General features: G+C 37.1%; 2 protein-coding genes across 2 annotated transcripts in view; both read left to right on the top strand.

The window, feature by feature from the left end:
* LOC127642770 (uncharacterized) overlaps nt 1–27,415 on the top strand; it is a 371,536-nt gene that overhangs the window by 113,072 nt on the left and 231,049 nt on the right. The gene's annotated exons all lie outside the window — the stretch shown is intronic.
* ctu2 (cytosolic thiouridylase subunit 2 homolog (S. pombe)) lies at nt 1,218–25,748 on the top strand. Its single transcript, XM_052125224.1, has 15 exons — nt 1,218–1,479; nt 6,126–6,200; nt 7,011–7,089; nt 7,165–7,224; nt 9,172–9,232; nt 9,369–9,478; nt 11,487–11,734; nt 14,611–14,746; nt 18,473–18,604; nt 20,803–20,894; nt 21,193–21,293; nt 21,757–21,913; nt 22,006–22,072; nt 22,203–22,261; nt 25,610–25,748. Exons 1-15 carry the CDS (start codon nt 1,418–1,420, stop codon nt 25,668–25,670), a joined length of 1,500 nt encoding a protein of 499 aa, XP_051981184.1. The 5' UTR covers nt 1,218–1,417; the 3' UTR covers nt 25,671–25,748.

Below are 27,415 nucleotides of genomic sequence, written 5' to 3'. Positions count from 1 at the left end.
ATATATAAATTCAACTGAGTTGTAAAACTATAGTTAGTTTCTTGTTTATAATTATTTGTATTATTATTATTACAGCAAGGGGTTTAACAAACAATATATATGAAAACAAATACAAGCGCACAGATGAAAATTTTATTATAAAAATGTGCATCAACATTTACTAAAATATTTTAAAGTGGGGGCACAGGTTTACAGTCTTAAGAGCTTTTGATTACTGAGTTTGATTCTGTGAAATTTGGTAAAAAGCAATAAAAGATTGATAATAAAACACAAATTTTATTTTGTTTTGCTGATGCTATAAAAACCAAACATGATCCTTAAACAACATAGAGAAATCCAAAAGCGAATATTCGTTAGTAATATTTTTTTTTATTTTTTATTTTTTATTTATTTATTTTTTTAAGTCTATCCAAAATAATTGTGTAAAATGTGAAGTGCAGATTAATTTAGGGCATAAAAAAGTAAATAAAACACGTGTCTCTATACCTATTTTAAACCTTTTTAATATATTTGTCTGGGTAAAATATATATATAAATGTTTTGGTTCTAAATTTTTATATATTATATATATATATATATAATTGTATTTTTTACAATACAAAAGATAAAATGTACAAAACACATCAACAAACAGGACGGTTTCAAAATAAAAGTTTCGATATTATAAGTAGTACACCATAAAATGGCATTAACTATCAATATTTTAGAGTTCTTTAATAATTTAAATATGGTATCTTTCCTGAAAATATTTTTTTTATTTTTTGAGAATTTACATTTACGAATATAATATTTTGAAACAAATAATAATAATTTAGTTGTACATTTATTTATTTTTTTTAATTTTTTTTTGAATGGGTATAATTTCACATATTCACCAGAAATACAAATTTCTGGCTAATACAAAAGCTTTGGGATATATTCCTCTTTTGAGGAAGTTTGAGGAACATATTCCTCTTTTGAGGAATATATGTGAAAATGTGAAGTCTTCTTTCCGTACTAAATCACTGAATCTGTTATTCCAAAAGCTTATGTAAGCAGGTAAATAAATCAGGTCTTATTCTGAATCTGTTTTATTTTGTTTAACTTTTGGAAATTCTTCTCAGAAAGACATTGATCAATAAATACATTTGAAATCTTTATGAAATTTTCCATAATAACGTTTACTGTCAGATGACGCAAGCATGTGGGCGTGGTAACAGAAACGTCATCAATAAGGGTCATTCACTGTCACACGTGAAAACAAACTTGTGGCGATTCGTTTTTTTAAGTGTTCTCCGTAATAAATATTGGACATTTCTGTGATCGCTTTACTGAACAACATGGTGATTCAGAGTTTCGATCACGGTTAAACCTGAGGAAGAGCTGCGCTTTGTTGTAGGATCTGGATAATCGCGTATTCCGCCTATTTGAAGAAATCATGTGTCAAGTTGATGAAGAATATAATGGGTTGGAGTGTAACCAGAAGATACCTCTACCGACGTAAGTTGATCTGAAGTACCGTTGTATGATTACAAAAATTTACCATATTGACACCAATACCATAGTACTCATTGAAGGACCTCGGTAAAACCTGTAAATACCATTGTATATGAATATGGGAATGCTTCAGTACCATCTAATGACATCTCTGTACCGCCACAGTGCTTTCTTATAATGATAATTACACCTGTTTTATTGGATTTAGACCCCTTAGTCGATGCTACAAGATGAACAGACCCTCACAAAAAATACAACATGAAAAATAAATAAATACTGAGGTGGAAATATGGCCCAATTATCGTATTGACATATATATTCCAAAGTAGAGGTCGACTGATAGTGGATTTTGCCGATAACAAATTTAAAGTTTAAAAAATAAGTCTTAGTCTTTTCATACTGTGATGGGTAAAGACACTACGAAAGTCCAAAATAAATAAAATCCCTGTTGCAGTTTATTAGTCAACCTAAATTACAATAATAATGATGGGACAAAATGAAGATTTTATGCATAATGCAGGACTTTTATGAAGGTAAGTAGCAAAACTAGAGAGCTTGCATATTTGGAGAACTTGTGCAATAAATGTGTGTGCTCCTCTGTTGACATTTACACTCACAGCACCGATGTGAAAACTTGTAATATAAAAATCTGAAGTTGAATGTTGCAATCTGCGCTCGCAGACAATAATTCGATATTTATAAGACGATATTTGGCTATTTTTCCCATTAATTAAATTATTATTACATTAGGCTATTATTATTATTATTATTATCAAATTAATATTACAAATAATTTGCCCATTGACACACCGACACACTCATCACTAAATCAAGAATTTTCATGATTCCTCAGCCCAAGGGTTGCAGATTGTAATTGGATATTGCGATTTTATTTTTATATATATATATATATTATATGGCCCTACATCTGCACTGCTGTGATTCGGCCGCAGGTCGAGTGCTGTAGGTAATCCCAGCAGTGCTGATATAGGGCCATATAGCATGATTGCGAGTGTGATATTGCTTATATACAACAGTTCAATGAACAAGTACATTTAAAAAATATATATATATAAAAAACTGAGTACGGTCATAAAAACGCATTTGTGCAGGGAACTTCTTTATTACGCAACGGATCAGAATCTGCCGTTGCTGTTCAAAACAAATGATGCATCCAAGCCTCCATTAGTATTTCAAATGTTCACTTCAGAAATAGTATCACAGCTTGTGCTGTTTCAAACAACTCATTGGATAAACAAGGATGGATTGATGGGTGTGTCTGTGTGTGAGTGTGTCTGTGTGTGAGTGTGTCTGTGTGTGAGTGTGTGTGTGTGTGTGAGTGAGTGAGTGAGAGAGTGAGAGTGAACGCGCTTGTGCAATCACCTGTTGCCACACCGAATCAGAGATGCTGTCAGCTTTAACGGTGAGTAATAGATGTCCAAGTGGGGGTATTTCTCTCTTTCACGGTAGCCTGTCGGCAAGAGTCTTTCACTATAGAAAGTGTTGTCCTCCGCCATTTTAAACAGTATATATATCCAATGTGGAAACTCCGATAAAAGGTAAGCACTTGAGTTCTGTAATAAATCAGTCTGTTGTGTCTCAGCATGAGCATTAATCCTGAAGTTGTCAGTTTAAAGCTATTTCCTAGTTTTATTAATGTATTAATTATACGAGTGATCAAAGAGCGCTGTTCTATGTAAACAATGACTCACGGATTCACTTTATGTCACCAACTGGCTCATATTACACACAAAAATTATCTTTTGCCACCACCTGCTGGCTAACATATGTAATGTAAAAAATAAAGCTACTAACTCCTAACAGATACACTTTAGTTTAGAACAGCATGAACACAAGCGGAGTGATACACACACAGTGAAGTGTCGGAGTGCTGATGGTGTCACACCATCATTGCTCATGGAACGTCTCTCGTCCAATCAGATTCGAGGACCGGAACTAGCTGTGTATGTGTTGTGTGTGTGTGTGTGTGTATGTATGTGTATATGTATGTGTGTGTGTGTGTATATATATATATATATATATACACACATCCTGAAGGAGGGAACAAAACAAATTTATTCACACACACATTACATTCCCGGACAACGAATTACCCAACTTGTTGACAATGCACTGATGAAGTAGGATCTTTGCCAGAGAGATGTTCACAACTGTTGTAAAACCGTCTTTCAAATAGTTGAACAACACACATTTTAAATGCACTTGTTTTTTTCCAGTTTCATTTGAACTTTTAGTTAAAATAAATAAAAAATTAAGTTCAAAGTTTGAAATCAAAGTGTTTTGCTTCATTGTGTAGGCTTAACCCCAACCATGTTTACCGGAAATTACCTCATAGTACCACCTAGCGTCCAACCAGCGGTAATACCAGTGTGCATCAGTTTTTTCTTTTTCTGCGACCAACCGATCAATCAAAACTTGGTCGACTAAGACTCATCTTATTGACTAACGTTTGGTCTACTATCAGGAGGCAGCCCTAGTGTAAAGTGACATTCAGATAAATTACTACAGACAAACTTGTATTACATATTTACTTTTGTACTTTAATTCATTTTCGCAGTACAACCACAAATTGGCACTTACAACCTCTCAAATCTGACACTGCAACTTTAAATCTTCACACCTGGACTTTTGCAACTACTTTTGTGAAAAACCAATGGAGTTATATATGTGCCAAAATTATGCGTGCACAAAATATTGTATTTGGAGCATGCAAAATGATATTTTGAGTGGACAAAAATGTTGTGCAGCGCGCAATATGATATTTTGAGCATGCAAGTTTATATTTTAAATGCAAAAACATAATTTTACATGTGCAAGATGATATTTTGAGTGCACAAAAAGTTATTTTGTATCTGCTGGAAATCAGTTTTGTAAAGCAATGTGTCTTCTTGCAAAGTTGAATTTTTGTGTGTGTGTGTGTGTGTGTGTGTGTGTGTGTGTGTGTGTGTGTGTGTGTGTGTGTGTGTGTGTGTGTGTGTGTGTGTGTGTGTGTGTGTGTGTGTGTGTGTGTGTGTGTGTGTGTGTGTGTGTGCGCTACATCTCACGCATTCTCTCCTCATATGCCCTCTGTGTGCCTCGGAACTTTAGACTGCTCGTTTGCATTTCCAACTGTATTCCGACAAGTCCCGCCTCCTACGTCAGGATTGGCTATTAGAAGCTGCTTACAAGTGCTCTGCGATAGGACAGTTGAGGTAGCTACAGCAACCATGAACATCTCAGTGTAAATATTGCTGAGGAGCCAACAGGCACAATGCAACAGGCACAATGCAAAGTTCAGTACACACTTTATATACTGTATGCAGTTATCATTACAAACGCTATTTACCCCATGAATTATAGACATACCAGGAATACTGTAAGGCTTAATTTACTGTAATGTAAGTTTTTCAAAATATATTTGCCTGGGATCATGCAATGCTAATGATTTCTTTCTGTTGTTTAAAACTTTTTGCAGTCTCAAACAATTGAGGTTCAATATAATGTAGATTTAATTTACCCTAAACTATGACCGAAAACATAATTATCCTCTCTTCCAAAAAGAAGGTTGAGTGGTTGCTGATCCATGGTTGGCTGTAATCTGGTCACATTTATTTTAATAAACTGCTCTCTCAGAATATCCTGTGGGATAGAAGCAAGTTTCCCCAAACTGACACTAATACATTACTCTATGGTCATTGGACACTATTACATTATCTCCTGGGATTTTCACACACAACAGTCTCTAGAATTTACTCCGAATGGTGCCAAAATCAAAAAACATCCAGTGAGGGGCAGTTCTGTGGACGGAAACACCTTGTTGATGAGAGAGGTCAACAGAGAATGGCCAGACTGGTTTTAACTGACAAAGTCTACAGTAACTCAGATAACCACTCTGTACAATTGTGGTGAGAAGAACGTCATAACCTGAATGCTATTCTGAGATGCAGGTTGGCACTGTTTTGGCGGCACGAGGGGGACCTACACAATATTAGGCAGGTGGATTTAATGTTGTGGCTGATCGGTGTATATTTTCCAGATGAAGGTTTAATGAGGAATACGGTTTATATAATACACAAGTTGGAGACTTGATGCATGTTCTACGTTCTATATATTAGCATATTCCTTATATGCCATCGCTTCAATTTAGAACAGAAATCTGAAACTATTGGCATAGATTTTTGCCAATAACCGATAGTTCTAAAAAGCAACCATCAGCACAGATTAATCAGTAACACCGATATTTCAGTCTACCTTTACCCCAAAGTACTTGTAGTGCTGAATACCATAGCATTACCATACTTGTCCAACAACAAGTAATGGTTTCATGATATGTGTTCAAAAACCATGTACCATAATACCTTTTTGTCATTGGAAATAATTTATGATAATCATTCAGTACTATAGTGTATTTTCAAAGTACCTTGTTTTACCATCTCAGGTGACAGTCATTTTTATACCATGCTATTAACATGATACTCCGAGGTACATCAAAGAATACCACAGTATTAACATTGTGCATTCAGGAAAAACATGTTTATGTGGTATGTGCCCAAGTATTTTTTTTATTAGTGCAAAAAAAGACACATGAGACCGATCACTAAAACAAATTATAATGGCATGAATTCCTTTTATGTGTAACACATTTTCAGGCTTAACAGGAAGTGTATGAAATGCAAGGAGGAAACCGCTTCGCTCATTATCCGCGTCAGCGATGCATTTTGCCGGTAGGTGATGTCAAATTCATCAGCATTCTCAATGTCAGTTATACTGAATTATGTTATGCTGTACAGTCTTTGCCTGCTGAATGTTCAGATTAAAAATAATATCTCCGGTTTTAACAGATGAATTAATGTGTGCTTTTATAAAATGTTTTGCTTCGGATTTCTGCCTTTTAAACCCTCCAAAATGTGGCCCCATTTACTTCCATTGTAATTGCCTCACCGTAACCTTAATTGTTTGTTTTATATTTGCATACCCTTTTCTTCCCAATTTGGAATGCCCAATTCTTTAGTAGGTCCTCGTGGTGGCGCGGTTACTCGCCTCAATCTGGGTGGCGGAGGACAAGTCTCAGTTGCCTCCGCTTCTGAGACAGTCAATCTGCACATCTTATCACGTGACTCGTTGTGCATGACACCGTGGAGACTCGCAGCATGTGGAGACTCATGCTACTCTCCACAATCCACACACAACTCACCACACGCCCCATTGAGAGCGAGAACCACTAATCGTGACCAAAAGGAGATAACCCCATGTGACTCTACCCTCCCTAGCAACCGGGCCAATTTGGTTGCTTTGGAGACCTGGCTGGAGTCACTCAGCGCGCCCAGGATTTGAACTCACGACTCCAGGGTTGATAGTCAGCATCAATACTCACTGAGCTACCCAGGCCCCTTGTTTTTGTTAAGACAAGTAGTAATTAACATTGTGCAACAAATGCTGTCGATTGAGCTTAACTTGTAGTAAAGCTAGAAAATTCCTTTAAACGTATCTCTAACTAGAAATTAACTAGACTTGAACTTAATATCCTTAACTAGGTCCTGCTTCAAGGAATACTTCATACACAAATTTCGGGCCATGCTGGGAAAAAATCGTGTCATCTTTCCCCAGGAGAAGGTAAATAAAATGTTGCATAAAGAGAATGTGTTCTCTGTATTAACATGCACACTGACTCCGTAATGTTCTTCTCAGGTTCTTGTTGCCGTGTCTGGTGGAGCCGCCTCTTGCGCAATGCTCTCACAAGTCCAAGAGGTGAATACAACTTGTTACTTCTTGCTTTCCATCACTATTGCTATTGCTACTACCTAATGATAGGGATTTGAAAAAACCGTAACCCTAAATATTAAGCTTTGGCAGTACCCTGGCATCATAGTGTGTTTTGCACTGAAAAGCACCATTATTTTTCCTGCAGAAAATGCCTGATGCTGTTTTAATGGTTGGTATTTTAAGAGCGCTGAGCACAGCGAAATGCATTGTCATATGTGCAAAGTCAGTAGACATTGCCATGATGTTTTTGTGCAAGCTTGCACTAAGTCTAGACGCAAGTGGGTTTGGTGAAAATTTTGTGGACCAAGCGCTATTGGCCTGGGTCAAGTGTAATTTTAATTCGGAGGTTCTTCACCGTTTATTGCACTAGCAGTGTCTTATTATATAGTCCATTCTCTGTCAGAAGAAGTTGATAATGTAAATGGACTGTTTGCAATGTATTACAAGAATAGAAATATTGGAGTTACGTTCTTTTGTTCATTAACTGCGTCCTTGTTAACTGTAAAGCATATTTTTATGACTCCATTAAATTATAGTGAATTTAAGTATTATTAATCATATTGATCAAATTGGATCGGCCTTCCAGGTCAGGTTGTGGATTGAGGGACCTTTTTAAAAAAAAAATTTTATGCACTTCACTTCTACCATCAATTTTGCTTTAAAAATTAAATAAATTATTGAAACACAAAAAAACTTAACCAAAAATATTTCACAATTGAAATTACATTTCAAACTTGCACCTATAATGGTGTTTCATGGTTATATTGCCGTTTGTGGATGTAAAAAAGTCTGCAAAGTTTCAAAAATCAAAGTGGACAACAAATGGGGTTTTTGACTCCCAAAAGAAAGAACCGATTCTGAACACCTGAAACAAGTCGTTAGTAATTCCAGACTAACTTCCTGTACTAACCTACATAATTTGGTGACAAAAAACCCGCCTCTGGTCTTCATTGGCTGCTCACGAACAGCTTTGACCCGCCCTCAAACACTACTCTAAGCAGTAGACCAATCACAACAGACTGGGACATCTGACCAATCAGAGCAGAGGAGGCTCTCTGATAGGAGGAGTTTAGAATGAATGCTTAAGAACGGATCATTGAACGAGTCGTTTTTGACTATGGGATAAAAAAGGTAATGCTGCAATTTAAATTATGAGCAAATTAAAGTGTTTTTTGACCTTGGATGCATGTAAATCTATTGTATGAGACCTTAAAAACAAAATTAGGCACATTTAAAAACAATCATAGGTGCTCTTTAATGAAAATATTATTAAAATAACAAAGTGGTCAAAAAAGAAATGTATAACCACCTCCCCAAATCCAAACATTTAATCCTCCAACTTCCACTGGTCCCCTTTGCAGTGACTTAAAAATCACTCTACAGCAACAGGTGGAAAAATATCAATACAAATTAATAGATACAATTTTAAATAAATACACCATAATAAAAATAATAGTGATTAAAAAATAAACCACTACCTATAGAGAGAGTTCAACATAAATCTCATTTTTGTTTCATAAAATGGCTACAACAGTGATTGTCTGGGACATTATTTGATGTTCCACTAGATTTTCATAGTTTGGACATGAACTTTATTAATGCCTGGCTTTGGGGTCTCCAAACTGCAAATGCAGGAATTTAGGAGTTTAGACTTTGTGCTGAGAATAGAGTTGCTTCTATAATCTGCTGGGAAAAACCAGGTCATAGCATCTTGAGGTGGCCATGCTGTTTTATGAGCATGTTTGATGCTTCTCTGCCAAGAGGGTCTACCAGGTGGAAACCAGGTCCAGCTGATCAACCATCTAGGCCATAAAAAGGAAGGGCTCGAAACCATGCAAAACCAGCCACCATCTGAATCTGGTTTAAACTACTTTCCAGCAGGGTCTCAAATTTCTACTTCGGCTTTGTTAATATTCTGCTTTCATTTTACAGGGGCTGAGTCAGGACACTCCCAAAAAGTTGAGATTTGTGCCTGGAATCATATACATTGACGGTAATGCTCTCTGAAACATGCAGATACAGTACTTCATACTTCTTACGTAAATTTCATGTTTCATGATTTACCATTGAAAAGCTGGCAGTGTTTTAAATTGTATTTATTTTTTTACTGTGTCATGATTATTCATAAGAGGGCGGCGCCTGTGGGCAGAGCTCCGAGGAGCGGCAGAGGTCGGTTGCTCAGCTTAAGAGCATCTTCACAGAGACGGGCTTCCCTTACTTCATTGTCCCACTGGAGCTGGTAAAGAGCCCGAGACCTCCACATACTACATATAATCTGACACATTACTAGTCCATTGACTAATTACATAATCTTTGGTGCTTCCAGGTCATCTTTTTGGCTGGTTAAATGGCATCTTATGTTTTGATCTGTGTTGCTATACATTATACTGCAGAATTTTCTTTTAAGCAACTGGCCTGAATATACAGGGGATGTTTGGTTTGATATAGTACTCGTACTCAGCGGTCAATGGTCTAATGCATGCTTGCATAGAAAAAGACATACGTATTAGTTGTGAATGGCCCTCCCAGAGATGGAGGTCTTCGGCGGTTGTGCCTTGCTCTCTTTTCAGCATCTTGTTGCATAAGCAATACCACTTAGTTAACATAGCACAGTCTATTGAAGCATTTCTTTTCTCGTTTGACGATTTAATTTTTGAGAAAATGAACTAGTTAAATCTTTTGACTTTATGATTTTACACACATTTGTCAACAGCCAGATACACAGTATGTTATTTGCAATAAACAGTAGCTATAACATGCTGCGGATTGGTTTATATTGATTTGTTGTGCCATTTTGTGGACATAGGAGACAATGTAGATTTAAATATCAGCTGTTTTTTTTTTTAAGATTTTCTCAAACCTGAAATGTTCTGCATGCACACTATACTTGGTACCCCATTACAAATAAGACTGAGACTCAGACTCTTCCCATTATAAACTGACCCTAAATGTGAAACTTTGAACAATCATTACAATCCTTGTAATGTGCTCTAGAGATCAGTTTTTGTTCCATGGAGCTAGGACTATCCTGATCTGATACTGAGGTTTCCGGAAACAACTGTATAATCAAAATGTGTCATGTGCCATTACACAAAGATTTCCATCGTAGTTAAACCAAGTAAAATAAAAAAAAACTGGTGGTTTTGCAATAAAGGTAATCACTCAAAAATCTGGAAAATTAAAAATGGTCAAACAACCAACTTAACAATTATTGGACCACTTGAGATGGACTGATCCCTCTGTGTTATAGTCTCACCCATTCATTTCCTATGGTTGGTCAAATTTGACCGTGAACAACACAAGCGTCACGCAGCCTGAAGTCATCGAATCCAGTCCAAATATTTGTTTGTGTGTTCAGATGGCAAATGTGCGAAAAGTAAACAAGCCTCTGGCCACTCGGATGAATAAACCACTTTCATTAAAGAATCAATATTAACAGTGCACAAGGGTTAAAATTGGAGTATATTTATAATTTTAGTAATATTTCAGTGAAAAATTCCAATTTAATTTCCAAGCCCTGTTGACAGCCCTAGTGCACAGGATGCAAATGTTCTGTATGCGTGGTATACATGCGTAACCTATTACGCTTGCAACACTTTGCAGTATACAACCAGAGCACACAGTCTGATCAGATATTAAGACATTTTTACACTGATTTGGACAAAATGCAAGTGGTTCCAAACTGCTTCCATTTATGGATGATGGAGGCCACTGTGCTCATTGGGACCTTCAATGCTGCAGACATTTTTTCTGTACCCTTCCTCAGATTTGTTTCTCGATACAATCCTGTCTCGGAGGTCTACAAATACTTCCTTGGACTTCATGGCTTGGTTTGTGATCTGACATGCACTGTTAACTGTGGGACCTTATATAGATGGTGTATAGTGTGCCTTTCCAAATCATGTCCAATCAACTGAATTTACCACAGGTGGACTCCAAATCAAGTTGTAGAAACATCTCAAGGATGATTAGTGGAAACAGGAAGCACCTGAGCTCAATTTTGAGTGTCATGGCAAAGGCTGTGAATACTTATGTACATGTGATTTTTTTTTTTTTTTTGCAAAGATTTCAAACAAACTTCTTTCACGTTGTCATTATGGGGTATTGATTGTAGAATTTTGAGGACAATAATGAGTTTAATCCATTTTGGAATAAGGGTGTAACATAACAAAAGTGCACTGTGTACTTACTGTAAACAATATTTAGTTAAAGTAGGATGTTATTATGCCTTTCCGACTGTGTTTTAGGTATTCAGTTTGCCCACCTCTGTACTGGTCCCTTTGAGCTCTGACCCAGACCGGTCCAATCCCATCTATAAACTGGCTGTGGATCAGTATATCAAACAGAACCTTGTGGAAGAGACCACGGCCGGTGCAATGTCTCAGCTCAGTATACAGGACTCTTTGTATTCACCTGAACACAAGCTGGCGTTAGAGAGACTGTTCGCCTCACTGAAGACACTCACAGCTAAAGAGGACATGTTACAGACATTAAGGTGAGGTGTGTTTTTTTTTTTTTTTTTTTTTTAACATATTGATTTAAATTAGACGTACTGTATTTATTCAGTTTTTTCCCCCTTCTACATTGTTTTATTGCTATGTGTTGCACACACACACACCCCAATCAAGCTGACGCAGTAATCAAAGCAAGTTCACAAAGTGATCAAAACATGCTTGTTGTGCCAGTCTCGCTATAACTAGTAATATAATTTTTACATTTTTAAAATAACTTTTACAAAGACATCTCGATACACTTACTGTAAACAATATTAAAATATTACTGTAAAAGTTCATTGCAGTCTAGCGCATGTACACGTTCAGTCTGAACGCCCCTTAAGGGTGTTTTTATTCTTATTATTTATATTTGGTGTAAATTAATATTTTATCAATATTTCGTGAGGTCCTCGTGTTTGCATATGATAAGTCCTTCTCAGAATTTGATTGCACAATTTAATATTTATATTATTAAAAAGATATTGCTGCTCTTTGACCAATTACGGCGATTCACAGATTAATTTGAGTTGATCATCGCTCGATTTGATCTTGGACATCTCTACTTTCCGTCTCATATATTCTTTTTCATAGCAAAATCAATGTTGATTTAAATACTATTGTTTTTCAGATTGTTTTTGATGCAGTTATATTAAAGTACTTCTATTATAATTTAATTTATGTATATTAGTGTCTTTAATTAGTGTCTAATTAAATTGTAACATATTTGTGCCTGATAAATGATGCTCTGTTTAAAAATTATTCATCACAAGATTGATATATTTTAATACGTCAGGAATATTGATCAGATCGACCAATCAAGTATTCAGAATAGCCATGTAATAAATAAGAGCTATAATCACCTCAATGTAGATACGTTTTGTTAGTAGCTTGTGTTGTAGCTAACAACCTTTTCAAAAGGACTAACTTCTCTGTAGTTTAACTACTTTGAAACGTGGCAAGCTACAGGCTAGACTAAATTTAAAGTATTTCCCTGACTTTGTATCTGATGTGCAATTGCAGGATAATCTTTTAGTTCTTTTTATATATAGACACGCTGACAATGGAAATATTTCAGTGTTACATTTCTTTGCTTTCCAGAAGCTTTCAGTCTTTTTCTGGCATTGCATCACACACCCCTTAATCCTTCATGTCTTTTTTCCACTTGTGTGTGACATTAGAGCGAGTCATCACCATAGAACTGAATCTTTAAGTCTGTTTGAGCTTTGAGTCAGTCTCATTGGTGTGCCCTTAAATACTCCCATAATACAACATACCAACTAGGGCCAGGCAGTATTGCCAAAAATATTATCACAATTGTTTGTTCATATTGTGCGATATCATTATCACTACACGTTTCATACCATTAATGGGGGAGGAAATGGATTCCACATGTTTGTTAGACCTTAAGAATTAATTAAACATAACTTGTTTGTTTACAAGTAAACTCCAAAGTGTGAGATACCTTTTAATTTTAAGTTCAAGAAGTATACTGTGTTTAGCATTTAATCCTACAGTACATTAGATGTGTGATCTCTTGTTGATTTCGCCAATTTCATCATCTTCAGCGTACGTTGGACTCCACTGAAAGACTTTCTTTTGGCGCTCCACACCCCAGATCAGTAGGTGGCGGTAATACACCATAAGCTGGATTGACAACCACCAGTTATCAGCATAAGAAGAAGAAGAAAATTAGTGGACAAGTGTCAGCGCTTTTGGATAAATGAATAAATGTAGTAAAGTGAAATAGTACATCAACCGCAATGATGTTGATGTTGGAGTTGTTGTTGTGTTCAGTCTATAGCTGCATGTTGCATTACTGGTTTACATGACAGCAGGTCATGGTAGCCACTAGCCAGCAAATACTTCCTAACAGACTGATTTCATGACTGATACAGTTAGCTAGGTGTGTGTAAAACTTTGCCGAACTGCTTGTGTTTTTAGTGACATACATGATCCAATCGTCTAGAGAATGAAAAAGTTTATTATCGTTGTCGAATAAATATATTTTTTCCCCCTATAAATATCAATGTCGTTTCATCGCCCAGCCCGAACACCACTGGGCTGCTTGATATACTGCATATTTCTGATATATCGGTTTTACAGATTAATCGGTGCCGATAGTTGCCTTTTGGAACTATTGGTTAACAGCAAAAATCAACGATTGTTGCCGATAGTTTTTTTTTTTCCATTCTTCCGTGTTCCTCCAGAGGAGGATTTTACAGCTGCATCTAAATCTTTCATCATTGATGATATGCATCTATATTTTTATCCTCACTTCAATGCATATTTTGTTATTTTAATTAGATAAATCAAGTGTTCTAAATTAAAAGCGAGGGCATACGAAAACATATTTGACTACTTGGAAACGTGTTTATACATTTGCATCTACAACCTCATATCTTGTGAATAATAGTAGTAATAATAATAATAATAATAATAATTAAAAAAACAATCCTCTGTTGAAATATTCAAGATTTAAAAAGCTTAATTTGAGTAAATGCCTAAATATAGAGAATTGAACCAGAGCCAAGTCTCCCTAATTTCAAAATAAGAGTCATGAAAAAAAGGATGTGTATTTTGGGCCTGTTAAAAGCCCTCGTTATGCACCAAATCTTCATTTTTCATTTTGGTTACGCAATACTGCATCTGGCATTTTATTTATTTTCGACTATTTTAGTCTTTATATCTGTGCCAGTCAAAATAAGTAAAGACTGAGAATGTTTTAAAGAAATTTATTCCCATTTACCAATTGGAGTTAACTCTGACATACTTTTAACATTGTTAAGCAATAACAGAACAGAATTACAAAAAGATTTACACTTTTAATTTTGCTCAATCATTGGAAGAGTGCAGTGAACTGATGTGTGTTTTGTAACAGGCAGCATCTGATACTGCACACGGCGCGAGTGAATGGCTACTCAAAGGTCATGATGGGCGAGAGCTGCTCTCGACTGGCTGTCAAACTGCTCAGTAAAATCACTCTGGGCCGCGGAGCAGCTCTGGCTTCAGACACGGTGAGTACATAAGGTTGATTTGAGCTTCAATGGGATTTGTCATTTTACCTGCTGACTACAAAAAGCTAGAGCTGGATTGATATCAACATTTTATCTTCTGTACGAAACCGGCATTTCGGGACCTCCGTAACGATTCTAAACTAAACTTTCTGAGTAATTTGCGATTAATCTCAATATTCATATTTAACACATTAAGTTCCTTTTTTAGGAAAGAAAACAAAGTAGTCTGTATGAGTTGTGTTAGCCAATTCATTTGAAACGCAGTAGAATATACAGTTTTATGTTTATATGTAAAGACACCTGACATATAAGTACTCGCACATATATTCTATATTTCTCAAGTAGTGTTGTACAATTTTTCTAATACAAACATATTTAGGCAAATACACAAACACATTTGAACAACATCATTAAATGTCCTTTATTATTTTAAACTAGATCTTTACTCTTTAACTGTACTAATGTCTGTTTGGTCAATTTTCCTAATTTTAATAAATAAAAAAATGCCTCCTTAAGCCATTTACATATTAAAATCGCAGGAAATACGAATCTTCAATAAATGTAAAACAGCTTTTACTTGCAGTATGTGACAAAACAGATTTGAATCCCATCTGGTCTTGATTTATAAATAAATTACAGAATGAAACTGCACTGCAAATTGGTGATTCTCACAAAACTTGTCAATATTGGTAATATTTAAACCCAAATCGATGAGAGAAAAAAAATATATATATATATATAAATTTACATTTATGCATTTGGCAGATGCTTTTATCCAAAGCGACTTACAGAGCCCTTATTACAGGGACAATCCCCCCCAGAGCAACCTGGAGTTAAGTGCCTTGCTCAAGGGCACAATGGTGGTGGCTGTGGGGATCGAACCAGCAACCTTCTGATTACCTGATTACCAGTTATGTGCTTAGACCACTACACCACCAACACATGTGTATGTACAGTGTGTATATACTGAGCAGCCACAACATTTAAACCACTGACAGGTGAAGTGAATAATGTTGATTATCTGTTTACAATGGCACATGTTAAGGGGTGGGATATATTAGGCAGCAAGTGAACAGTCAGATCTTGAATTTCACGTGTTGAAAGTGGAAAAATGTGCAAGTGTAAGGATCTGAGCGACTGTGACATGGTCCAAATTGTGATGAATAGAAGACTGGGTCAGAGCATCTCCAAAATGGCAGGTCTTGTGGGGTGTTTCCGGTATGCAGTGGTTAGTACCTACCAAAAGTGGTCCAAGGAAGGACAACCGGTGAACCGGCGATAGGGACATGGGCGCCCAATTCTCATTGATGCACGGGGGGAGCGAAGGCTGGTTCTTCTGGTCCGGTTCCACAGAGGAGCTACGGTGCATTCAGAACACCCAGTGCATCGCAGCTTGCTGCGTAGCCGCAGACCGGTCAGAGTGAACATGCTGACCCCTGTCCACCACCAAAAGCGCCTACAATGGGCAAATGAGCGTCAGAGCTGGACCATGGAGCAATGGAAGGTGACCTGTTCTGATAAATCACGTTTTCTTTTAAATCATGTGGCTGTCCGGGTGCGTGTGTGTCGTTTACCTGGGGAAGAGATGGCAGCAGGATGCACTATGGGAAGAAGGAAGGCCGGCGGAGGCAGTGTGATCCTCTGGGCAAAACTTTGACACGTACCACCTACCTAAAGATTGTTGCAGACCACTTCATGGCAACAGCCTCTTTCAGCAGGATAATGCGCCCTGTCACACTGCAAAAAATGTTCAGGAATTGTTTGAGGAGCATGACAAGGTGTTGACTTGGCCTCCAAATTCCCCAGATCTCAATCCGATTGAGCATCTATTAGATGTGCTGGACCAACAAGTCTGATCCATGGAGGCTCCACCTCACAACTTACACGACTTAAAAGGATCTGCTGCTTACTTTTTGTTGCCAGACACCACAGGACACCTTCAGAGGTCTTGTGGAGTCCATGCCTCGATGGGTCAGAGCTGTTTTGGTGGCACGAGGGGGACCTACACGATATTAGGCAGGTGGTTTTAATGTTGTGGCTTTATTAGGAATACTATAGTGTAAAGCAATTCAATGAAAAGGAGGAGGCCCCAGCCCCGCCCTCTGCACTGTCACATATACTAATACTGGGTAGGGCCTCGCTTTGCTCTCAGTTCTTCGTGGCATGGATTCCACAAGATGTTAGAAACAGTCCTTTGAGATTCTGGCCCATGTTGACATGATTGCATCATGATAATTCATGCTTTGAATCTCCCGTTCTACAACATCCCAAAGATGTTCTATTGAATTCAAATCTGGTGACCGGGAAGGCCACTGAGGAACAGTGAACTCCTTGTCGTGTTCATGAAACCAGTTTGAGACAACTTCTGCTTTGTGACATGTTACTTTGTGACATGGTGCATTATCATGCAGGAAGTAGCCATTAGAAGTAAATTGTGGCCATGAAGGGATGCACATGGTCCGCAACAAAACGGCCTCAAATAGGCTGTAGCATTTAAGCGATGATTGATTGGTATTAAAGGGCCCAAAGTGTGCCAAGAAAACATTCCCCGCACCATTACACCATCGCCACCAGCTTGGACTGTTGACCAAGGCAGGTTGGGTCCATGGATTCATGCTGTTGGCATCAAATTCTGACCCTACCCTGGAATGTCTGCCTGTGCCCACTGCAGCCTCAGCTTTCGTTCTTGGCTGACAGAAGTGGAAGGTTCGACATGTGTATTCTGAGGTGCTATTCTGCTCACTGCAATTGTAGAGAGTGGTTATCTGAGTTACCGTAGCTTTTCTATCAGCTTGAAACATTCTGGCCATTCTCCGTTGACCTCTCCCATCAAGTAGGTGTTTTCATCCGCAGAACTGCCAGTCACTGGATGTTTTTTGGCACCATTCTGAGTGAACTCTAGAGGTGTGTGTGTGTGTGTGTGTGTGTGTGTGTGTGTGTGTGTGTGTGTAAATCCCAGGAGATCAACAGTTACAGAAATACTCAAACCAGCCCATCTGGCACCAACAATCATCCCACCGTCAAAATCACGGTGATCACATTTTTTGTGATCTCACGAAAGCTCCTGACCCGTATCTGATTGATTTTATGCATTGCACTGTTGCCACATGATTGGCTGATTGGATAAATGCCTATATGCTGTTAATTGTGAGTAATTTGATTAAATAATCGGCATATCATCGGCATATTCAATTCAATTGAACATGTTAATTGATCGACAGCCCTAAAAAAATGTGAAAATATATTTTGCGTTAAGAAAATTGTCTACGTTTTAGGATCTTTTTTTTTTTTTTGCATTTTGTGGCACTTTTACCCCAAATTCTCATTACCGCAATGTGTCCGGACATTTTACTTAATTATTATTTCCATTGTTTAATGATGACTACTGGGACACAATAATGTTTTTGCAGTGATTTACAATGTAAAAAATCTTAATGTCCCTGAAAATAGGCTTTTTTTTTTTTTTTCAATATGCAAAGTATCATTTTGTATTTGTTTCTTTTGATTTTGAAGTGAAATGGGACCAAGACATTTTTGTGACTCATCCAGTTTGTGTTAAAAACAATGAATATTTCATGTCAACACATGAACTTTCCACTGAATTGTGCAGCACGTTGTCATTCGGGTCGGGAACCAAAATTTGCTAAATCATTGTACCACAGAAAAAAACATTTTGGTACATGTATTTTGCATATACATGTAAAGTTAACTTGAGCTGTCTCATAGGGTTTCTCTGATCCTCGGTACGGAGACGTGGTGATCACACGGCCGATGAGGGATTATTCATCCAAAGAGATCGCCCTCTACAGCAGGATGTTTAATGTGCCATCAGTGTTCATCTCGGGTCTGGATACCAAGGTGAAAATCTGTCATGTCAATCTGGCATAAATAATGTTACTCAGTGGCCCATCTTCTGTGATCATCATTACATCTGTCTTACTACTTCATGTGTTTGTGTATTGAATGTTTCAAAGCTATATACATGTTGAAGTCACGTACATCACAACCTGTTTTGAGGTTGTCTTACCTGGCGATCTTGCAACTGTGCCAATTTGAGCTCCTGACTGAATGACTTGGCAGAGTTGCACACTCTGGATGAATTTCACAAAGGAACAGCAAATATGATCGTTACAATAGAAATGTAAAAGAAGATTACTGTATAATGGGTGAATCTAATGAATCATGCCTGATTTTTTTTTTTAGGTCACATTTCACCCCAAAAACAGAAAAGAAAATTAACAATTATATTTTACATGAAGAGAATTACATAAACCCATTTTTAGGACCTTTAATATATTTTTTTGCATTATAACATTATTTTTTGGGTCATATTTTGCCCCAAAATCTCATTACTGTAATGCAAAAATAATTCACTCTTATTGCTGTAATGGAAAACAAAGTCATTTTATTTGATTTAAATCAGCATAAAACAATATCATGATGTATACTTGGAAAAATAAATTTATAAAGTACATTTGTATCACTTGAAATATAATGGTACATTTAATAAAACAACATTATTTTGTTTCTCATTACAGTAGTGTGAAGGGGAGGGACTAATTGTTATAGTGTCATAAAATAATGGCATTGTAACAAATATTAATTCATTTTTTAATTCATGATTATTTTTTAATGCAATCAGAGAGAGAGAGAGAGAGAGAGATGATGATATTTGATTTCTTAATTTATTATGTAATTTTTTATTTTGGGGTGAAATATAATCTAGACATATTCTTGATAATTATGGGAGGGCTTCTTTAGAAAACCTCCTTCAAATAATTGCAAAGCACTGTAAAGAAATGAATGAAACTGTGTAGGCTTTCTAATCAGAATATCAGACCATTTAAAATGAGTACTGATTACATTAGACATCACTCTGAAATCAAAGTCAAATATATAATTCTGCTCATGGATATCTAGTTTAATTGCTAATAGGTGCCTCCAAACAAAGTGCAATGTCTTCCAAAGATCTGATGCCAATAAGCTGGCAAACTTGGCAACTCCATCTATGAAATGTTCCTCAAGTTCTCATTGTAGCTGCTCAGTACTTTGTAAACACAGCTGTTTAAAGACATGTGCAGGCCAACTCCTGGACGTTGCATAAAGGCAGCCAATCAGATTAGAGCTTGCCAGATCAAGAAAGGTCTTGCCATTTTTGAGTGTGTTTTTGCCTCTGTGAGAAATTATATAGACATAAATTAATGATTTTTGTTATCTTTTAATATTTCTTTGTGAATGAAGAGAGATCTGACAAATTGCAGTTTAGCTCCTTGATTTGCCCTCTGTTTTTCTTTTGAATGTTTCTTTTTTTTTGTGTCAATATTATATTGCACTATAGCAGCGTATAATGCATAGTCAATGCAAAAGTGCAAAATAAACACCAACATGAGATGACCAGATTTTTTTCACATTTATCAAGTAAACTTTATAATGTTTAGTGCATTCAAAAAATATTCAGACCCGTAGACTTTGTCAACTCAAACCAGTCTGATCATTCTCTGTTGACCTCTCTCATCAACGAGGCGTTTCCATCCGCAGAACTGCCGGTCACTGGTTGTTTTTTGTTTTTGGCACCATTCAGAGTAAATTCTAGAGACTGTTGTACGTGAAAATCCCAGAAATACTCAAACCAGCCCACAGTTGAAATCAGAGATCAAATTTCTCCCCATTCTGATGGTTGATATGAACACTAACTGAAGCTCCTGACCTGTATCTGCATGATTTTGTGCATTGCTGCCACACGATTGGCTAATTAGATAATCGCATGAATAAGTAGATGTACTGGTGTACCTAATAAAGTGCTCAGTGAGTATATATTTAAAAGTAATTAAAAAAATATATCGTTATATATTGAATTGGTATTATTTGGGGGCCTTTCCCTGCAATTAATCAGATTAATCAGCATGCCATTTCATTCGATTAAACATTTTAATCAATTGATATTTTTTAGGGCTATGAAAATACATTGTGACTGATATGAAACTTGAATTTGTTTCCTGAAGTTTCAGAAGCATTTTGTTTGTCATGTTTAACTGCATGTTCCACTGTTATTCCAGACCCATGATAAAGCCAGCATCCAGCGACTGACGGAGAGTTTTGTAACCAACCTGCAGGCTGATTTCCCCTCCACTGTCAGCACCATATACAGGTAACATGCTAACTTGATCCAAACATAACAACTCTGACATTAAATGTGCTGAAAGAGAGTTCAGACATTTTCAACTTCAGCGTTCAAGTGGTCACGGAAAACCAGGAAATACGAATGATCTGAATGATCCATGTGCGATTCATCATGAATCAAAATGAGACTGAGATGGGTGTGATTTCTCCAGTAGTACAGACATGATGTGTGTGGTACTCCATTCCTTTCAGTCCCCGGTGGTAAAGCAGTTTTTATATATTGACAAGACAGGCTTGTCTGATTTGTCTCATTGGTTTCTCTACAGAACAAGTGAGAAGCTTCACACAGTCATTCCCGCTCAGAGTCAAACCTCCGAATCCACCTCAAAGTGCCTGCTGTGTCTCTGTGCTATTGACACTGAAGTAGGTAGGTTATAATGCTAAACGTAACTCTACCTTCCCTGCTGACAGTCCAACTAAAACCAGCTGTTCGTGGGGTCTATCTGGTCATGGTTGATCAGCTGGTGGGGCCAGTCTTGACCTGGTAAGTTAAAGTTGCTTGGGGCTAGTAGACCACATGGACCAGCAAACCAGCTGTAGATATTGCATGTAGTTAATACGTGTACGTTCGCTGCAGGAAAACCCAACTAAAACTAGCTTTTGATGGTCTCTAGCTGGTCATTTGTATTGTATACCTTGTCCAAGCTGGTCTAGAGGGCAGGACCAAAGTTGACCTGGTAGCGTCTTGATCAAGCTGATTACAGCTGGTAGACCACCTTGGACCAAAAACAAACCAGCAACCATTTTCGAAAACACCTTGAGCAGATTTGTCCTGGCCTTTCCAGGAGGTTTATGTTTTGAGTAATCATTTTTTTTCAACATTTCCGCAGATAAAGCTTCCGCCTTCCATGCTACTTTGGTATCTGAGCAGTTGTCCCAGATCAGACCTCAAGAAATGTCCCATGCTGCACCAGCGATGTCTGCAGACCAGTGCTGTGGTGAAGGACAGGGCTGTGAGACTGGAGGCTGCTGCTCCTCCAAACACAGGTAGGAGACGACTTCCTTTTTCATTCGGTTTGAAGAGGTTCTTGAAATGAGGCACTTGTTGAAACTTACTCGTCACTCTGAATGTATCACAGGTCGCTGAATCATCAGGACTTGAAGGCTCTCTTGTGTTACAGTTGTAGACTGACTCTCAAAGACATGGTGAGTTTAGCAGAATATCTCTGCACTCATAGCCACCGATAACAGCCTGGCTCCTTGTGTGCTATCCTTCAAGACCTTGTGAATTAAATGCACAAAAATCAGGGAAGTATGCATTTTCTCTATCCTGCAGGAAACGATAGACACTCTTCCGCCGTACATCACGACAGAGGCAGAGAAACGGCAGAAAAGGTGAGATTGCTTGAAGTGCTTGTGAATGGTGTTTTAGCCATTCAATTCAAAATGAACATGCCAGGAGCCAACTGTGTGTTTAAAACTGGCTTAAAGACTCTTGGCTGGTGACGTATATTTAAGAAATTAGTACATTTTAATCAAAGGCCGATAAATGGTCTGCTTAAGGAAAGTTCAGTGACTGCCCGCTCCTATTGTGGATGTTCGGAGCGACTAATTTCACTGACTTTAAAAATGTACATTTGAGAGGACTAGTCTAAAAAGTAAGAAACCCTCAGAAAACAGTCAAAAACATTGTGTTTATGCAACCCATTTAAAATACTCCATCTATTCCAACAGCCAAATCAGACACTAAATCCCTCAGAAAAGAGGCATTTATCTGCAATGTGCTTGCCTTGCATTAAGATAATTAAATATAGATCAACATTACGAATACTAGCATGTTTATTGAAAACAATTGAATGAATAATGCAGGGCCAATAGAGCAATGCTAATAGCCTGTTCTTAACGGACTTCAAGCAAACGTGCACACAGAATAAAAGATCATTTAACCAGTTGGCAGTCGTCACATTGTTGAAAAATAGCCTTCTTGATCAGCAGGGTAAAAATACTAATAAAAAAATAGGCATACCTAGCCTAAAATATTCATTTTCTAGGCTACTTACTCTGAGCATACATTTTTTAAGAAAACATATTGTAAACATGGTCTGGTGAAAGACGGGACCTAACTGAGGCGATTATCCTGCACTTGAAAAAGCCAGCTCAGCACGCACTTAAAGCAGACTCCAATGTGAGAACATCCATAGCGACTTGCAAGCCAACGTTTCGGAAATCCGCTTCCTGCACCAAAACCGAAGTGAGGTCCATAGCTACTTTGCTCGTCATTCGAGAGGACATTTTCCTGCGAGTTAGAGACGGAAGAAGCATGCAGGGCCTGAAGAGAAATCTCCAGGTATCCTATTTTTATATTTTTTTATATATATAATTGTATTATAATAGTGACAGTATAATGACAGTAATTTAAGTGCATCCTTTGTTAAAATATAAAGCCAAATGTAAATGTGTAAAAACGTTGAACAGTTTAATGGGGAAATATATTGAAGGACTAGTAATTCCAGTGTCGACTAGCAGCATCAGTACCATTTATTCGACAAGCCTCGCACTGATAACTTCAATCCCAGTGGAAAATACACTAGAAACCAGAGTTCGACTGATAGTGGATTTTGCTGATACGATAACTAAGGTGGTGGAAAATGCCCATATCTGATCAATCGGCTGATCTTTTTTTATTTATTGTTTTCATTCTTCTTAGTCATTCCATACTGTGATGGGTAAAGAGTCTAAAATAAATAAAATCCCCAATGCAGTTTATTAGTCAACCAAAATCACAATAATAATAATAATAAGATTTGGTGCATAATACATGACTTTTAACCATCAAAATTTTCACAACAAACCAGACTCTTATTTTGCAATGACGGAGACTTGGCACTGTTACATGTTAATGCTTGATATATTTCAGTATTTATTCAATACATATTTACCAGATGAAGGTTTATTTTTATTCATAAGCTGGAGATGTATGTGCAGACGGGGCATGCCCTTGTTTTCATTTAGAACACTTGATTGATTAATCAAAATAACTAAATATGCATTGAAGTGAGGATAAAAATATGTACGATATTGGCAATGATGAAAGATTTATATAAAGCAAATCCCTACTTGATTGTTTTCATTTCACATCTAGAGACCGCTATTATATGCTGGAACAAAGCTGATCTTACTGTAGAATTATCCAGCTACAGAGGAAATAATAAAAAGAATATATCGGCATAGATTTCTGCCGATAACCGATAGTTATTGGTTGGTGGGGCAGTGGTGGCTCAGCGGTTAAGGCTCTGGGTTACTGACCAGAAGGTTGGGGTACAAGCCCCAGCACTGCCAAGACACAACCTTTGGGCCCTTGAGCAAGGCCCTTGACCCTATCTGCTCCAGGGATGCCGTATCATGGCTGACCCTGCACTCTGACCCCAGCTTAGTTGGGATATGTGAAAAAAAGAATTTCACTGTATATATGCAAATACATGTATGTATAATGTGTGGCCATAATAAAGGCTATTCTAGTTCCAAAAAGCAACTATCGGAACTGATTAATTGGTAAAACCAATATATCGGTCTACCTCTGCTAGAAATACCTTCTTCTTTTGGTGTAACGATGGCAAGCACTATTGAAATGTATTTCTTCCTTAATGCTTACTAGTGTCTTTTGTTACTAGTAGGCCTTTAGCAATTATTGTGCACTTAAAATTCCAATCACATTTCACTGTTAATTTATAAGGAATATATAAATGCCACGAATGGCACATTTGTGTGTCTCACTCCCATCTTCCCTTGGGGCTTGTGGGTTTAATCAGGGCCTTAACATAGGAAAGTGAAGCATTTCAAGACAGAATTATTGCATACTTTCATATAACCTTTCATAGCTGTTCAGGTTGCAGAAACAACAGTGTAAATGTAAAATTGACCGAGACTCAAGTTGATCAAAAAGATATATTTTAAGCATTTGGAAATATTCCCCCCAAAAATGTTAATGTCATTCATACGTTTTTAAGCCTTAAAGGAAATCATGTACCCTTATTTTACTATACAAGTTAAATATGAAAAGGTTTAGGCGTGCTTCATACACCTTAAGTATGACAATTAATCGTCAGCAAAATGTCATAATTGTGACAGACTTGGTTAATAGGAAGTATTCCAATGGTAGTACATATTTCTGTGTTACTAGTAACTATTCCAGTAATGAAAAGTCACTGTTGCATTGGTAACAAATTGCACAATTTTGCAATTAAATTCTATGCGGGATCCATGGTTCGGATATCAACTAGTCCAAGAGTGACATATGTTTTTAATTTACTAGGAACCATTAATTTAATGCTTGTACTTTTTCTATTAGGAAATACTGCCTATTCCAATTGTAATGAACTGTACAATTACATTTGACAAGGAAAAAAATCAATTCTAACTATTGAGATAAATTGAAAATGGTCTGCACCTTCGAGGTTACCCAGGCACTTCACACTGTGTCCCAATCACCCACACATTCATACACCAATGGCAGCAGAGCTGCCATGCAAGGCACTAGCCTGTCATTGGGAGCAACTTGGGCTTCAGTGACTTGCCCAAGGACACTTCAGCATGAATCGGACCACCAACCCACAGCAGACAAGAAAGGTTGCTAGACAGTAGTGTCATGAACTAGCGTCTATTTTATAAGAACTCAACTTTAGACCCTGCTTGCACCTCTTATGTACATCATGTGCATTAATACTCACTTGTATCTCTCCACAGATCACACATGAAGTTGGAGATCAGTGAGTTTCTATTGGAGGATGGCGATGATGGCGACTAACGGATATTTGGTTCAGACTAATTGTGTGATTTAACTCCATTATTTCTCCGTGAGAGGCTGAAAATACATTTTCTAATGTCACTTGATCCTATATATCCAAACCAGCAATTACAACTATTCCCTTGTAGCCATTAAAGAATTGTTTTCAATTGTAAGTGAATAAAAGTTAAATGGTCATTTTACAGCTGCATGTTTCTATATGAATGAATCTGGACATTTTTGTAATTATACCGCCTGCCTGATTCAATTTAACCTTAGTTGATCATTCGGAGTTCACACAGTCATTAGTACAGTAATTTATTTGTGCAGATGGGCAACATAATTGAGCAAATTGTCATTCAGCAAGGAATTTTTAAAAGACTCACATTTGATTTTTGAACAAAACAAAGCAAAAGAGTACTTGCACATGCTCTTCACGTAACCATACAGTGCAATTATTATTCCAGCCGTTACAGATGAAAGTTGGCACGTTGATTACACAAGAGCACTTCAGACATTTACAACTATAAGTGTGTAAAAATCAGATGTCATCGTAAGCGCAGTATTCCAGCATCGCTTTACACTCGTTTCCTTGTTAAAGCTGAAAATGTAGCTGTTGTATTTAAAATTCCTTAATCGTTTTCTCTTTGGAGAACCAAGTGAAATGGCTTGAAGTGTTTGACTTCCTGGCGTTTTTACCAGAAGTTCTAAAACAGAAACAAAATGGCTCTCATCCGAAGATATTTTGGCTTGTAAACAGTTTTGCTGTAGCAACTGAGCAAAAACAAAACAGTTATAATGGGTGACGCTTACGAAAACACTCAAGAACATGTCTGATTTGCATTTGGGGCCATATTTCACCCAAAATTCAAAAACAAGAAATAAAATTTATTTTGCATAAAGAAAATGAAGCCTATATTTAGGACTGTGACATTATTTTAATGACATTTTCGTCCCAATTGTCATTACTGTAATGCCAAAATAAAAAAAAAACAGTAACACTTTACAATAAGGTTGTATTTGGAAATATGAAGCAAGAAAGAATAGCACTTTTACAGCACCTTTAAATGTAAAGTTTTATACATTAACATTGTTTTATACATTATGAACTGACAAAAACAATTGTATTATGGAACCGTATAGTAAAGTGTTACCAAAATCTCATCACTGTAATGTGGGAAAAATATAATTGAAATGGTAGTGTTATACATCATGGTAGTATTTGTTGTGCTTTCTTTAAGCAGATTATTATTATTTATTTTAATTCATTGTTAAAACTAATGACAATCCAATCAGAATTATGGGAATTACAAAAGTAATCATCTTCACACGTTACGAGAATTTGAGAAAAGATTGCTTAAATGTCATGAAAATAATGATCGGTTTCCCCGAATAGTGTTGTGTCCACGCCGATCACTACGACAGCTTGGGTTAGCGTCTTCAGGTCCCTACAGCTCTCAATCAGTCACATTTAGTCTTGAACTCAGAGAGGCTGATTTCCAAGCTTTGCTGAGAGACTTAACGAAACAAAACACAGTTCAGCCAAAATAATGCACGGAGGCCTAAACCGACCCTCTATTATCCAAACTTTGAGTGCCAAGAAGACAACTCCATCTTTACATCCATCAACGCAGCTCCACAGCGCTGGAAAAATGGATGAAGGCTCTTATATAGTCTTTATAAGACACTGAATGATTCAACGGCTCTTGCACGGTGAAGCTCCGTTGGTTCCAGCTGGCTTCAAGGCCAAGTCTCTATTGAGGAAC

This window comes from Xyrauchen texanus, chromosome 1, assembly GCF_025860055.1.
Source record: "Xyrauchen texanus isolate HMW12.3.18 chromosome 1, RBS_HiC_50CHRs, whole genome shotgun sequence".
In the NCBI taxonomy this organism is placed as follows: domain Eukaryota; kingdom Metazoa; phylum Chordata; class Actinopteri; order Cypriniformes; family Catostomidae; genus Xyrauchen; species Xyrauchen texanus.
The sequence above is the reverse complement of the archived record's forward strand: the minus strand, read 5'-3'. Positions and strand labels throughout refer to the sequence as shown.